Below are 13,218 nucleotides of genomic sequence, written 5' to 3'. Positions count from 1 at the left end.
GACAGCCGACCCTCTAGACAAGTTTGGTCTGGGTGACCGCTCAGGGTGGGTGATGACGGCCTGCACTCTGCCAGGGGCTGCGGTGCCTTTGGCAGGCAGTCATGAGATTTACATCCCTTTGTGGTGACCAACACTGCTACCGAGCAAGGGCTCCTTGCCCAGTGTGCACAGAAGCCAATACCAAGGCACTGGCTTTTGAGAAAATAAAAGCTCTACTGCGAGATCGACTGGCAAGGAAACAGGAAGCAAGGCGCTCGCATCTGTCTTCTCCATCCAGGGCTCGGGGTGAAGTTTAGGGGATTAGGGAAATTTCAAACTTGGAAGCTGATTGGCTAGTCTTCAATTAGTCCATATAAGCTCCCACTGTTGCTGGGAGCCAGATTTTCCTTGTTGAAGAACGTCTCATTTAATAAAAGCCTCAACACGTCTATTCTTTGAGTTCCACAGACTGAAGATTCTCGGCTCTGGGGTTATACTGGACACATGGGTTCCTGTCTTGCACATGCCCAGGGCTGTCTGTAAAATAACTCAAGATTTGAGTAATCAACATCCTCTTTAAGGATGCAAAACCAGTTTAAGCTGCTCAATGTTTTACATGCTGTTAAGTTTAACAAGAACAATGTTATTTTTCCTATTATAAACAGTATCTTTTTTAACTTTGTTGTTAGCACATCAAACTATAACTGATCTTAACAGTATGGCTAAACTTTTTTATTAATTATAAAACATTTTATATTGATCTTCACTAATTTGATGAACTCATTCATTAGAATCATTAACATATAGACTCCTTTATATTTTCTTTATTCACAATCATATCACCTGCTGCTAATAAGTTATTTTTCCCTCTTTTTCGATCCTTACATTATTTATTTATTTGCTTGTTTGTTTATTTATTTTCATCTTACTGCACATTGTTCAATGGAAGTAACAGATCTAGGTCTGAGTCACTACCTCAGTCTAATATTGATATCTGCATTAGGGCAACTTTGGATTTTGACTTAGCTTATAGCTAAACAATAGAAATTCTGGTTTTAGCTCTGATCTATTCTTAATTTACTTTTATCTTACAGTGCTTTTTTTCTTAACATCTTTATTGGAGTATAATTGCTTTACGATGGGTGTTAGTTTCTGCTTTATAACAAAGTGAATCAGTTATACATATACATATGTTCCCATATCTCTTCCCTCTTGCATCTCCCTCCCTTCCACCCTCCCTATCCCATCCCTCTAGGTGGTCACAAAGTACTGAGCTGATCTCCCTGTGCTATGCGGCTGCTTCCCACTAGCTATCTATTTTACGTTTGGTAGTGTATATATGTCCATGTCACTCTCTCACTTTGTCCCAGCTTACCCTTCCCCCTCCCCATATCCTCAAGTCCATTCTCTAGTAGGTCTGTGTCTTTATTCCTGTCTTACCCCTAGGTTCTTCATGACCTTTTTTTTTTTTTTCTTAGATTCCATATATATGTGTTAGCATATGGTATTTGTTTTTCTCTTTCACACTCACTTCACTCTGTATGACAGACTCTAGGTCCATCCACCTCACTACAAATAACTCAATTTCGTTTCCTTTTATGGCTGAGTAATATTCTATTGTACATATGTGCCACATCTTCTTTATCCATTCATCTGTAGATGGACACTTAGGTTGCTTCCATGCCCTGGCTATTGTAAATAGAGCTGCAATGAACATTTTGGTACATGACTCTTTTTTTTTTTTTTTTTTGCGGTACGTGGGCCTCTCACTGCTGTGGCCTCTCCCGTTGTGGAGCACAGGCTCCAGATGCACAGGCTCAGTGGCTCATGGGCCCAGCCACTCCGCGGCATGTGGGATCTTCCCGGACCAGGGCACGAACCCGTGTCCCCTGCATCGGCAGGCGAACTCCCAACAACTGCGCCACCAGGAAGCCCACATGACTCTTCTTGAATTATGGTTTGCTCTTTGCTTCTCAAAGAACCAGCTTTTAGTTTTATTGATCCTTCCTATCGTTTCCTTCATTTCTTTTTCATTTATTTCTGATCTGATCTTTATGATTTTTTCCTTCTGCTAACTTTGGGGGTTTTTTGTTCTTCTTTCTCTAATTGCTTCAGGTGCCAGGTTAGGTTGTTTATTTGAGATGGTTCCTGTTTCTTAATGTAGGATTGTATTGCTATAAACTTCCCTATTCGAAATGCTTTTGCTGCGTCCCATAGGTTATGGGTCGTCGTGTCTCCATTGTCATTCGTTTCTAGGTATTTTTTGATTTCCTCTTTGATTTCTTCAGTGATCACTTCGTTATTAAGTAGTGTATTGTTTAGCCTCCATGTATTTGTATTTTTTACAGATCTTTTCCTGTAATTGATATCTAGCCTCATAGCATTGTGGTCGGAAAAGATACTTGATATGATTTCAATTTTCTTAAATTTACCAAGGTTTGATTTGTGACCCAAGATATGATCTATCCTGGAGAATGTTCCATGAGCGCTTGAGAAAAATGTGTATTCTGTTGGTTTTGGATGGCATGTCCTATAAATATCAATTAAGTCCGTCTTGTTTAGTGTATCATTTAAAGCTTGTGTTTCCTTATTTATTTGCATTTTGGATGATCTGTCCATTGGTGAAAGTGGGGTGTTAAAGTCCCCAACTATGATTGTGTTACTGTCGATTTCCCCTTTTATGGTTGTTAGTATTTGCCTTATGTATTGAGGTGCTCCTATGTTGGGAGCACAAATATTTATAATTGTTATATCTTCTTCTTGGATCAATCCCTTGATCATTATGTAGTCCCTCTTTGTCTCTTGTAATAGTCTTTATTTTAAAGTCTATTTTGTCTCATATGAGAATTGCTACTCCAGCTTTCTTTTGATTTCCATTTGCATGGAATATCTTTTTCCATCCCCTCACTTTCAGTCTGTATGTGTTCCTAGGTCTGAAGTGAGTCTCTTGTAGACAGCATATATATGGGTCTTGCTTTTGTATCCATTCAGCCCATCTGTGTCTTTTGGTTGGAGCATTTAATCCATTTACATTTAAGGTAATTATTGATATGTATGTTCCTATTCCCATTTTCTTAATTGTTTTGGGTTTGTTATTGTAGGTCTTTTCCTTCTCTTGTGTTTCTTCCCTAGAGAAGTTCCTTTAGCATTTGTTGTAAAGCTGGTTTGGTGGTGCTGAACTCTCTCAGCTTTTGCTTGTCTGTAAAGGTTTTAATTTCTCCATCAAATTTGAATGAGATCCTTGCTGGGTAATCTTATTTGTAGGTTTTTCTCCTTCATCACTTTAAATATGTTCTGCCACTCCCTTCTGGCTTGCAGAGTTTCTGCTGAAAGATCAGCTGTTAACCTGATGGGGATTCCCTTCTGTGTTATTTGTTGTTTTTCCCTTGCTGCTTTTAATATGTTTTCTTTGTATTTGTTTTTTGATAGTTTGATTAATATGTGTCTTGGCATGTTTCTCCTTGGATTTATCTTGTATGGGATTCTCTGTGCTTCCTGGACTTGATTAACTATTTCGTTTCCCATATTAGGGAATTTTTCAACTATAATCTCTTCAAATATTTTCTCAGTCCCTTTCTTTTTCTCTTCTTCTTCTGGGACCCCTATAATTCAAATGTTGGTGTGTTTAATGTTGTCCCAGAGGTCTATGAGACTGTCCTCAGTTCTTTTCACCTTTTTTAAAATTCTGTTTTGCAGTACTTATTTCCATTATTTTATCTTCCAGGTCACTTATCTGTTTCTTCTACCTCAGTTATTCTGCTATTGATCCCTTCTAGAGTATTTTTAATTTCATTTATTGTGTTGGTCATCTCTGCTTGTTTCCTCTTTAGTTCTTCTAGGTCCTTGTTAAATGTTTCTTGCATTTTCTCTATTCTATTTCCAAGATTTTGGTTCATCTTTATTATCATTATTCTGAATTCTTTTTCAGGTAGACTGCCTATTTCCTCTTCCTTTGTTAGGTCTGCTGGGTTTTTACCTTGCTCCTTCATCTGTTGTGTGTTTTTTTGTCTTCTCATTTTCCTTATCTTACTGTGTTTGGGGGTCTCCTTTTCGCAGGCTGCAGGTTTGTAGTTCCCGTTGTCTTTGGTGTCTGTGCCCAGTGGCTAAGGTTGGTTCAGTGGATTGTGTAGGCCTCCTGGTGGAGGGGACTAGTGCCTGTGTTCTGATGGATGAGGCTGGATCTTGTCTTTCTGATGGGCAGATCCACGTCTGGTGGTGTGTTTTGGTGTGTCTGTGGCCTTATTATGATTTTAGGCAGCCTCTCTGCTAATGGATGGGGCTGTGTCCCTGTCTTGCTAGTTGTTTGGCATAGGGTGTCCAGCACTGTAGCTTGCTGGTCGTTGAGTGAAGCTGGGTGTTGGTGTTGAGATGGAGATCTCTGGGAGATTTTCGCCGTTTGATATTATGTGGAGCTGGGAGGTCTCTTGTGGACCGGTGTCCTGAAGTTGGCTCTCCCACCTCAGAAGCACAGCACTGACTCCTGGCTGGAGCACCAAGAGCCTTTCATCTACACGGCTCAGAATAAAAGGGAGAAAAAGTAGAAAGAAAGAAAGAAAAAAAGAAAGAGGATAAAATTAAGTAAGATAAAATAAAATAAAGTTATTAAAATAAAAAATAATTATTAAAAAAAAATTTAAGTAAAAAAGAATGGATGGACAGAACCCTAGGACAAATGGCGAAAGCAAAGCTATAGACACAATCTCACACAGAAGCATACACATACACATTCACAAAAAGAGGAAAGGGGAAAAAATAATATATGTTGCTCCCAAAGTCCACCTCCTCAATTTGGGATGATTCATTGTCTATCCAGGTATTCCACAGATGCAGGTACATCACGTTGACTGCGGAGATTTAATCCGCTGCTCCTGATGCTGCTTGGAGAGATTTCCCTTTCTCTTCTTTGTTCGCACAGCTCCTGGGGTTCAGCTTTGGATTTGGACCCGCCTCTGCGTGTTGGTCGCCTGAGGTTGTCTGTTCTCTGCTCAGACAGGATGGGGTTAAAGGAGCAGCCGATTCGGGGGCTCTGGCTCACTCAGGCCGGGGGGAGGGAGGGGTACGGAGGCGGGGCGAGCCTGCGGCGGCAGAGGCCGGCGTGACGTTGCACCAGCGTGAGGCGCCCTGTGCATTCTCCCAGGGAAGTTGTCCCTGGATCCCGGGACCCTGGCAGTGGCGGGCTGAACAGGCTCCCGGGAGGGGCGGTGTGGATAGTAACCTGTGCTCGCACATAGGCTTCTTGGCAGCGGCAGCAGCAGCCCCAGCGTCCCACGCCCGTCTCTGGGGTCCGCTCTTTTAGCCGCGGCTCACGCCCGTCTCTGGAGCTCCTTTAAGCAGCGCTCTTAATCCCCTCTCCTCGCGCACCAGGAAACAAAGAGGGAAGAAAAAGTCTCTCGCCTCTTTGGCAGCTCCAGACTTTTTCTCAGACTCCCTCCCGGCCAGCCGTGGCGCACTAACCCCTTCAGGCTGTGTTCACGCCACCAACCCCAGTCCTCTCCCTGCGCTCCAACCGAAGCCCGAGCCTCAGCTCCCAGCCCCTCCCGCCCCGGCGGGGGAGCAGACAAGCGTCTCGGGCTGGTGAGTGTCGGTCAGCACCGATCCTCTGTGCAGGAATCTCTCCGCTTTGCCCTCTGCACCCCTGTGGCTGTGCTCTCCTCCACGACACCGAAGCTCCCCCCACTCCGCCACCCGTAGTCTCCGCCCACGAAGGGGCTTCTAGTGTGTGGAAAGCTTTCCTCCTTCACGGCTCCCTCCCACTGGTGCAGGTCCCGTCCCTATTCTTTTGTCTCTGTTTTTTTCTTTTTTCTTTTGCCCTACCCAGGTACGTTGGGAGTTTCTTGCCTTTTGGGAGGTCTGAGGTCTTCTGCCAGCGTTCAGTAGGTGTTCTGTAGTGGCTGTTCCACGTGTAGATGTATTTCTGATGTATCTGTGGTGAGGAGGGTGATCGCGTCTTACTCTTCCGCCATCTTCTCAAATCTCCCCTTACAGTGCTTCTCTACTGTCCATAAGTAAAATAATGAAGTAACATATGTTTTCTGTCATTTCTAGATGTTTTAAAGCCAGATATCAAGTTTTCAATGTATCTGATACACAGTACTGACAGTAGATACAGGTCTATGCAAATAACTTTGATGAAAAGAATTCTTTCTGACAATAATTTTTATCTAACAAAAATGATCTCTTCCTTAGGAACTGGTGTGCTTATGTACATACCAGATTATCTCCAACAGTGATACTGGACAACCAAGTCACTTATGTTCCAACTGGCACAGGGCCCTGTGGCTGGACCAGTGGATCCTGTCCTCAGAGGTATGTAATATTTCTTGAAAATACCTACTTCTTGTACCATAATCATGTGTGGCCTGGAATATATAGAGAAAGTTAGTCATCCCAGGTCCACATAAGTATAGGAGGGTCAGGGTAGGGTCATCACATTGAACTGGAAGTATGATCTTAAATAAGTAAAAATGCAGAAACTAATTATACTTGCCTCATGTGGGTGTTTTTAGAATATGTGAGATAAATGGAGTAATATGTTTAGCCTAGTACCTGGTACTCTGTGAGTCTTCAGTGAATGTTAACTCATGTTTGTTTCTACTTTTACTGTTACTATTACTTTTATTCTATGACCTGACCAATAATCCTGTCCTTTAATTCCATTAAATTCATACACAGTTTTAAAGGGCTATTGATAATTTCCCTTTCATACTAGGCCAAAGAGAAGTCCATAACTTTGCAAGCCACTAATTGCTATTATGCATGGTAAAGCAGCTAAGTAGGGCCTTTCTTCTTGTGTCTATTGTAATGACTTATTTAGGGTTTTTGTTTTAATTATGTAATTGTCCTAAAATGTGGGGCTGAGTAATTGATAAATTCTCTGAATTCATACAGTCACAGTAGCGCAGCTGGGGGTGTTTCAGGAATGCCTGCAATAAAAACTAAAATTGCCATTCAGGCCATGATGGCTAATGTTATACAAATAGTCATACAAATAACTCAGGCAGTGAATCTGACACATTGGCAATCTGGAACAGCGTGCAATAAGGATACATAAAATCAAGGTGTTTCGTAATCCCTAAGGAATAGCTAGGGCTCATGGTCCAGAGAGCTAAGCATATCTTAGGGATTTGGGAGAGCTGAGCTCCAGTTCTGTTTCTGGCATTTACTCCCTTTGTGACAATTTCCTAGTCAACCTGAGATACAAAGAATGCACAGTTAATTCTTTAGTAATGAAATTATTACCACAGTAACCCCCATCATACTGCCCTTCTGAGTTCAAGGTGAGTTTTCTCTCTTTAAACAAACTAGGAATAGGTATCTTTATTCTCATTTCTTATCTTTCTCTGCATTTGAATGGGTCTCTCCATTCACTCACTATTTCAGTGCATGTGCAATGTTTGTCACTTTTTCTTTCTGTCTGAGCCCCATACACCAGCAATCTAGTTTGCCAAAGCAGGAACACTGAGTCCAATAATAATGCAACTAACTGCTTGAGTTCACCCTAATAAACTCTAAAGAATCCTTTCCAAACTACCTTACTTCCTGTTTAGCACTAGCTGTTGGACTAGATATGATATTTCACTGGACAGAGTTATTTGCTGAGTATAATTTACAGAAATAAACACAGATGAATGATTAGCCTACTTTCAGAGATGGAGGGAGTCTTACAGCTCATTTTAAAATTGAGGAATAATTTCACACATAATTAATTGCCCATCAGGTTATAGCAGAAACTAAAACCCAGTCTGTTATAATGCATAATCCATGAGAGTGACTACTGTTGTCGCCACATAGTCATATGTAACAAACTCTAGATAATAACAGGAGGCTAACCCATGCACAGTGGATTAAAATCCTAGCTCGATACTTTTAGATGTGGGACTTTCAGCAAGTATTCCATCTCTCTGTTCCTCAGGTTCCTCATCAGCAAGTCAAGATAATAATAATACTTTCCTCATAGAACTAATATGAGGACTAAACAAGATAATACATACCCATTTCATAGAATCATTTTATAGATATTAGCTAAATATTGAAGTCATGGGGATAAGGATAATATGGCCAAATTGGATTTATGATTTACATTTACATACATAACATCTGCAATTTGGGGCCATTCACTACTTATATTGATTGTTAATTTGAAATGTTATAGTTTCTTCATTTCCCTTTCATGGTTTCTTCTCAAAAACAACATTTTCTCATGTTAGATCCTCTTCCCTTCCCCACCTCCCTCTCAGAGAAATACTATATGAGAGAAATAATAGATGGTATAATTTAAAAACTTGAGATATGAGCAAGTACAGGTTGAAATCACAGTGGAATATCTAATTTGTTTTGAGTTATTTGATATTGATCTGGAGGAAAACAGATCCTTTTAACTATAATTATATAAGAAATAACTAAAAAAAATTATTCCCATAAACTATTTAAAAATTAGAATTAAAATAAGTTTTAACATTGGTTTAGTGAAAAGCATTACCAAGGGAAAAGTTATAGTATCTTTAGAAAACATAATGATAGGTATAAATTTTAAATACCAAAGAGTATAAACCTTAATACTTTTTGTAATGTACTTAAGGAAATCTAAGTTTGACAATAATATTGATGATGAAGATTATTATAATAAGAAGAACAGATAACACTTACTGAATGCTTATTTTTTTTTAATATTTACTTATTTATTTGGTTGAATGGTGTCTTAGTTGCGGCAGGTGGGCTCCTTAGTTGTGGCATGCGGGTTCCTTAGTTGTAGCATGCAAGCTCTTAACTGCAGCATGCATGTGGGATCTGCTGACCAGGGATCGAACCTGTGCCCCCTGCATTGGGAATGTAGAGTCTTATCCACTGCACCACCAGGGAAGTCCCTGAATATTTACTATATTCCAGGTATCATCCCAAACACTTTTATTCCAATTGATAATTTAATGTGAGACAAATAATCTGTTTTCCCCCAACTGCTCTCCTCTCTAGATCTCAGAAGATATCCAATCCTGTGTACAGGATGCAACATAAAATTGTTACCTCATTAGAATGGAAGTGCTGTCCTGGATTCAGTGGACCAAAATGTCAGTTAGAAGGTATATTCTAATATTAATTTCATAATAACAATGAGAAGCATAAAACTTCTAAAGAATAAGCAACTGATTCCAGTGAAAAAAAGAGTTGCAATTTATCTTTTGACAAAGTTAATTAACATGTAGCCAAACTATCAAGACTGGTACTTTCTTCGAGCTTCCTAATTTAGTAGCTGTGATATCTCATAAGCTATCCTTTAACTTCTCTCATCATTTTTATATTGGTTTCACAGGATGAATAATTGGAGACCTGATTACATATCTCACTGTTTCTTAGCTATATGGCATAGACACATGCCTTGTTAAAATATCAGAAATCCTAATTGTATATTTTTAAATAAGCTGTCATTAGAAGTGACCCTATGTAAAAATAAGATTACCCTCTAGTTTTGTTCCAGTTCAGTTATTTGAAATAATATTGTCTATAAATGAAATTCAGTTTTAAAGAATATACCAATATGACATGAATAATCCTGCTTTTTAAAAAATATCCTAATGGAGCCATTTTTTTCAACAGATTTTAAGGATTTTCTGGTGGCAAGTCTGATCAAATACATGGTAACCTGCTGTGACCTAACATCCATGTGACTATTATTTTGCTTTGGGCTTTAAACAGGTTTCCTTTGAAAAATAAGATATGGCATCCGCATACATATTTTAAATGAATGAATATTACAAGGAAGGCTATTAGTGGTAGTGGGGAATTCCATCAGCAGTGTAAGAGACTGTGATTAAAAATTAATGTAAGTGTGGAGAAACCATTATGATTCACATTTTAAACAGAGAAAGTTGTAATATAAAAGCTCTAGGAAACCTGCAGTTTAGTTAAGGATATTATATATGGTTCTTCTAGCCCATTCGTTGAGAATCTATAGGCAAATTTCACTGTAACGCTACTTATTCTGGATATGGCCTTAATTTCAAAGATGTTATAAAAATTTAATACATTTCCAGAGTACAGCATGAATATGTACTTCATTTATAACCAGGTAAAATAAAGTTTTAAACAAAATATCATCTATACCAAAAATATTTGCAAACAAGATACTTTACCATATTCTAAAAAAAAAAAACCCTCCAAATATGATCCTGCCTTCAAAGGATTTCTAATTTCCATGAGGTGCACAGATATACTCATAGTGGTAAAACCTATTTGTTTATAGTCTGTGTAGGTCAGACGGTTAAGAGTTCTGGAGAGTATTTAGAATTATATTTCTAAAGTCTAAGATTAATTTTTATATTTCTCTCCTTATGAAAAAGGATTATAATTCCATGATCATTTCTTAAATATTCAGTGTTTGTTCACAATATACCCTTCTAGAAATTGCGAATGTCGTTCCACACCCTATCGTACATAAAGGACAGGAAGCAAAGTCTGTATGTCAAAGAATGTCATGGTGTCCAGCTGATGAGGACTGTGTTGTTTCATGCTTCTTCTTCCTTTTATACCTGCTAATCGATTATTAATCACTATGACAGACTGTATATGCCTAGGAGGGAAAAACATAGAATTCCATCATTATAAATATACACACAAGAAACAAGACTAGTTGACAGTTTTGAATACCTGCTATGTACTATTTTTCCCTTTTTAAAAAAGGTATTATATGAAATACTTAAATGGAATTCAAACAGTTTAGCTTTGATTGCTAACACCTCATGTTCTAATGGAAGCAACCTGTGGATATCTTTAATACTGGATTCACACATCGTTATCTTGAATCCCCATTAACAAAAATGTCCCAGAACAGTTCTGTGACTTTCTGTCACAATACTGTAACTAGAATTACTCATAATTCAGGTATGTGCTGATTAAGCTGCTGTGGGAAGGACTTCTTTCTATTGAAATCTATGGTAGGAATAATTTTCTGATGGCAGATATGCCCATTGTGTCATTTTGTCATACAATCAACTCTAATACAACTGTGATTCCAAAAGAACCTACTGTTGCTCCCTACGATATCCTGACCATCCTAGTCTTCACTTTTATTGAAGTACATAAAAGCTGTTGAATTTTTTATTACTGCAGTTGATGCACTGGTAGTATCAAGAACTACTGAGTCCCTTTGTCCCTTGAACCATTCTTCATTATCTCATCTATCCTTGGAGCAGGGGGTGGGGAGGTGCACATATTTTCCTTCTGATTCCTACCCAATTATGTGCCAAGGTCCCCCTCCCCTTTTCATCACACTTTATATATGTGCCAACAGTCTTTTATTCTTATGTGGGAGAGAAAATTGTCAGGTTTCCTCTGACAGCACTCTCCACACTGTCTCATATGACAAGCAGCTCCAAATATGGCAAGAATAATCAGTGTGGCTGATCCATTCTTTAAAGCTCTTCAGAGCCCTCAAGGGTTTGGAAAACCTGGTTATGTAGCTACCGTGATAATTACTTCAGTGCTAGTCCTTTACAACAAGAGGAAATTATTTTATTCACAGAAAATTTGTAAACTATTACATGAATTTCACAACTCCCTGTTTCCCCAACAAGTTTCCTCCCCACAACAAAATTAATTTCATAATAGAAAAAGTAACAGTTTTAATTTAAATTGCAGTAGGGAGGTCTTTTTAAATATATTAAAAAAATCAGTAGATCAGGAATAAAATGGAATTGCTGGCAACCGTACTCTTGTTTATTTCTCCTCCTTCACTTTCTATCCTCTCTTTTTCTTTTTCTGTCTCTCTCTCTCTCCATAGACCCATCCCCAACCTGTTCAGAAAGGATGTTGTGATTCAAAATTCGGGTCCAAAGAATTTGAAAAAGAACAGATCCATGTATATGTATAACTGAATCACTTTGCTGTACACCTGACACTAACACAACATTGTTAATCACCTATACTCCAATATAAAATAAAGAGTTAAAAAAGAATCCATGGGGCAATTATTCCTGTTGTCTTATTCTCCAATATGCTGTTTATAATATTACTAACCCTCCACACATGCTCTTTTTGCTGCAACTCAGATAATCAAAATTCTGGTAATAAGTTCTAGATCAGTTTATTAAAAATATTAGTCATACTGTCAAGAAGAAACTAAGTTTTAAGAAGTCTAAGTGAATAGAGTTTTGCTGGGAAAAAAAAGGAGCATTAAGTCCAACGGCAAAGTAATACTTTTTATATATTTTACATTTGTTATATCTTTTTGAGGGTCAACGAGTTTGTCTCAGAAAAGGAGCTAGATTTGTGATATGATATGTGAGAAAGTTTTTTGAGATGTCAGTAACAACATACTTTTTAAGCCAATTTTATAAAATTTGCAATAATTTGCTTTTCCAGTAGATGTCTCTAAAATGTTCTAAAGTAATACAAGCAAATTGTGGCTTTGCTCTAATGACACAAAGTACAGGGATTTAAGTTCAAATAATGTTAGATCAGAGAGGAGGAAAAAAAAAAACTTCTTTGCAAATCTGTTTTTAAAAACTCCAGTCAGCACATGGTATTTGTTTTTCTCTTTCTGACTTACTTCACTCTGTATGACAGACTCTCAGTCCATCCACCTCACTAAAAAAACTCAATTTCGTTTCTTTTTATGGCTGAGTAATATTCCATTGTATATATGTGCCACATGGGAAGCAGCCGCGTAGCACAGGGAGATCAGTTCAGTGCTCTGTGACCACCTAGAGGGGTGGGATAGGGAGGGTGGGAGGGAGATGCAAGAGGGAAGGGATATGGGGATATATGTATATGTATAACTGATTCACTCTGTTATACAGCAGAAACTAACACAACATTGTAAAGCAATTATACTCCAATGAAGATGTTAAAAAAATTAAAAAACAAAAAACAAAACAAAACAAAATCCAGTCAGCTTTAATCAGATCCTTTAAGTAGGGAAAGGATATTTTATAAAATTGTGCTTTATAAAATCTATCACAGTTATTATGAATGTTAAAAAATGCAATTATGCAGTAATTAGAATGAACTAACCCTGCCATATGTTATGAATATATACAAATATTTCATTTCACAAGTGTGTACTAATTCAATAAATTATGTAAGAGCTATTGTAACTAACATTTTATATATGGGGCTTCTCTAGTAAGATTATTTTAAATATTACTCCAATTACTATGCCATAAAAGTTATAATATTTAAAACAGAAAAACCCCTGTATTTCTTATATTTTTGCATATCTGGTTCTCCTTGGTGGTGATTAATGCT

At 38.1% G+C, this 13,218-nt stretch overlaps 1 protein-coding gene across 1 annotated transcript in view; it reads left to right on the top strand.

The window, feature by feature from the left end:
• Window positions 1-13,218, top strand: part of MMRN1 (multimerin 1) — a 64,636-nt gene that overhangs the window by 14,943 nt on the left and 36,475 nt on the right. The window contains exons 2-3 of the mRNA XM_082605794.1: window positions 6,166-6,285; window positions 8,950-9,056. Of these exons, the coding sequence (XP_082461920.1) occupies window positions 6,166-6,285; window positions 8,950-9,056 (227 nt within the window). The remainder of the gene's footprint in view (window positions 1-6,165; window positions 6,286-8,949; window positions 9,057-13,218) is intronic.

The sequence above is a fragment of the Mesoplodon mirus genome (assembly GCF_964341445.2).
Source record: "Mesoplodon mirus genome assembly, chromosome: 2".
NCBI classification, from domain to species: domain Eukaryota; kingdom Metazoa; phylum Chordata; class Mammalia; order Artiodactyla; family Ziphiidae; genus Mesoplodon; species Mesoplodon mirus.
The sequence above is the reverse complement of the archived record's forward strand: the minus strand, read 5'-3'. Positions and strand labels throughout refer to the sequence as shown.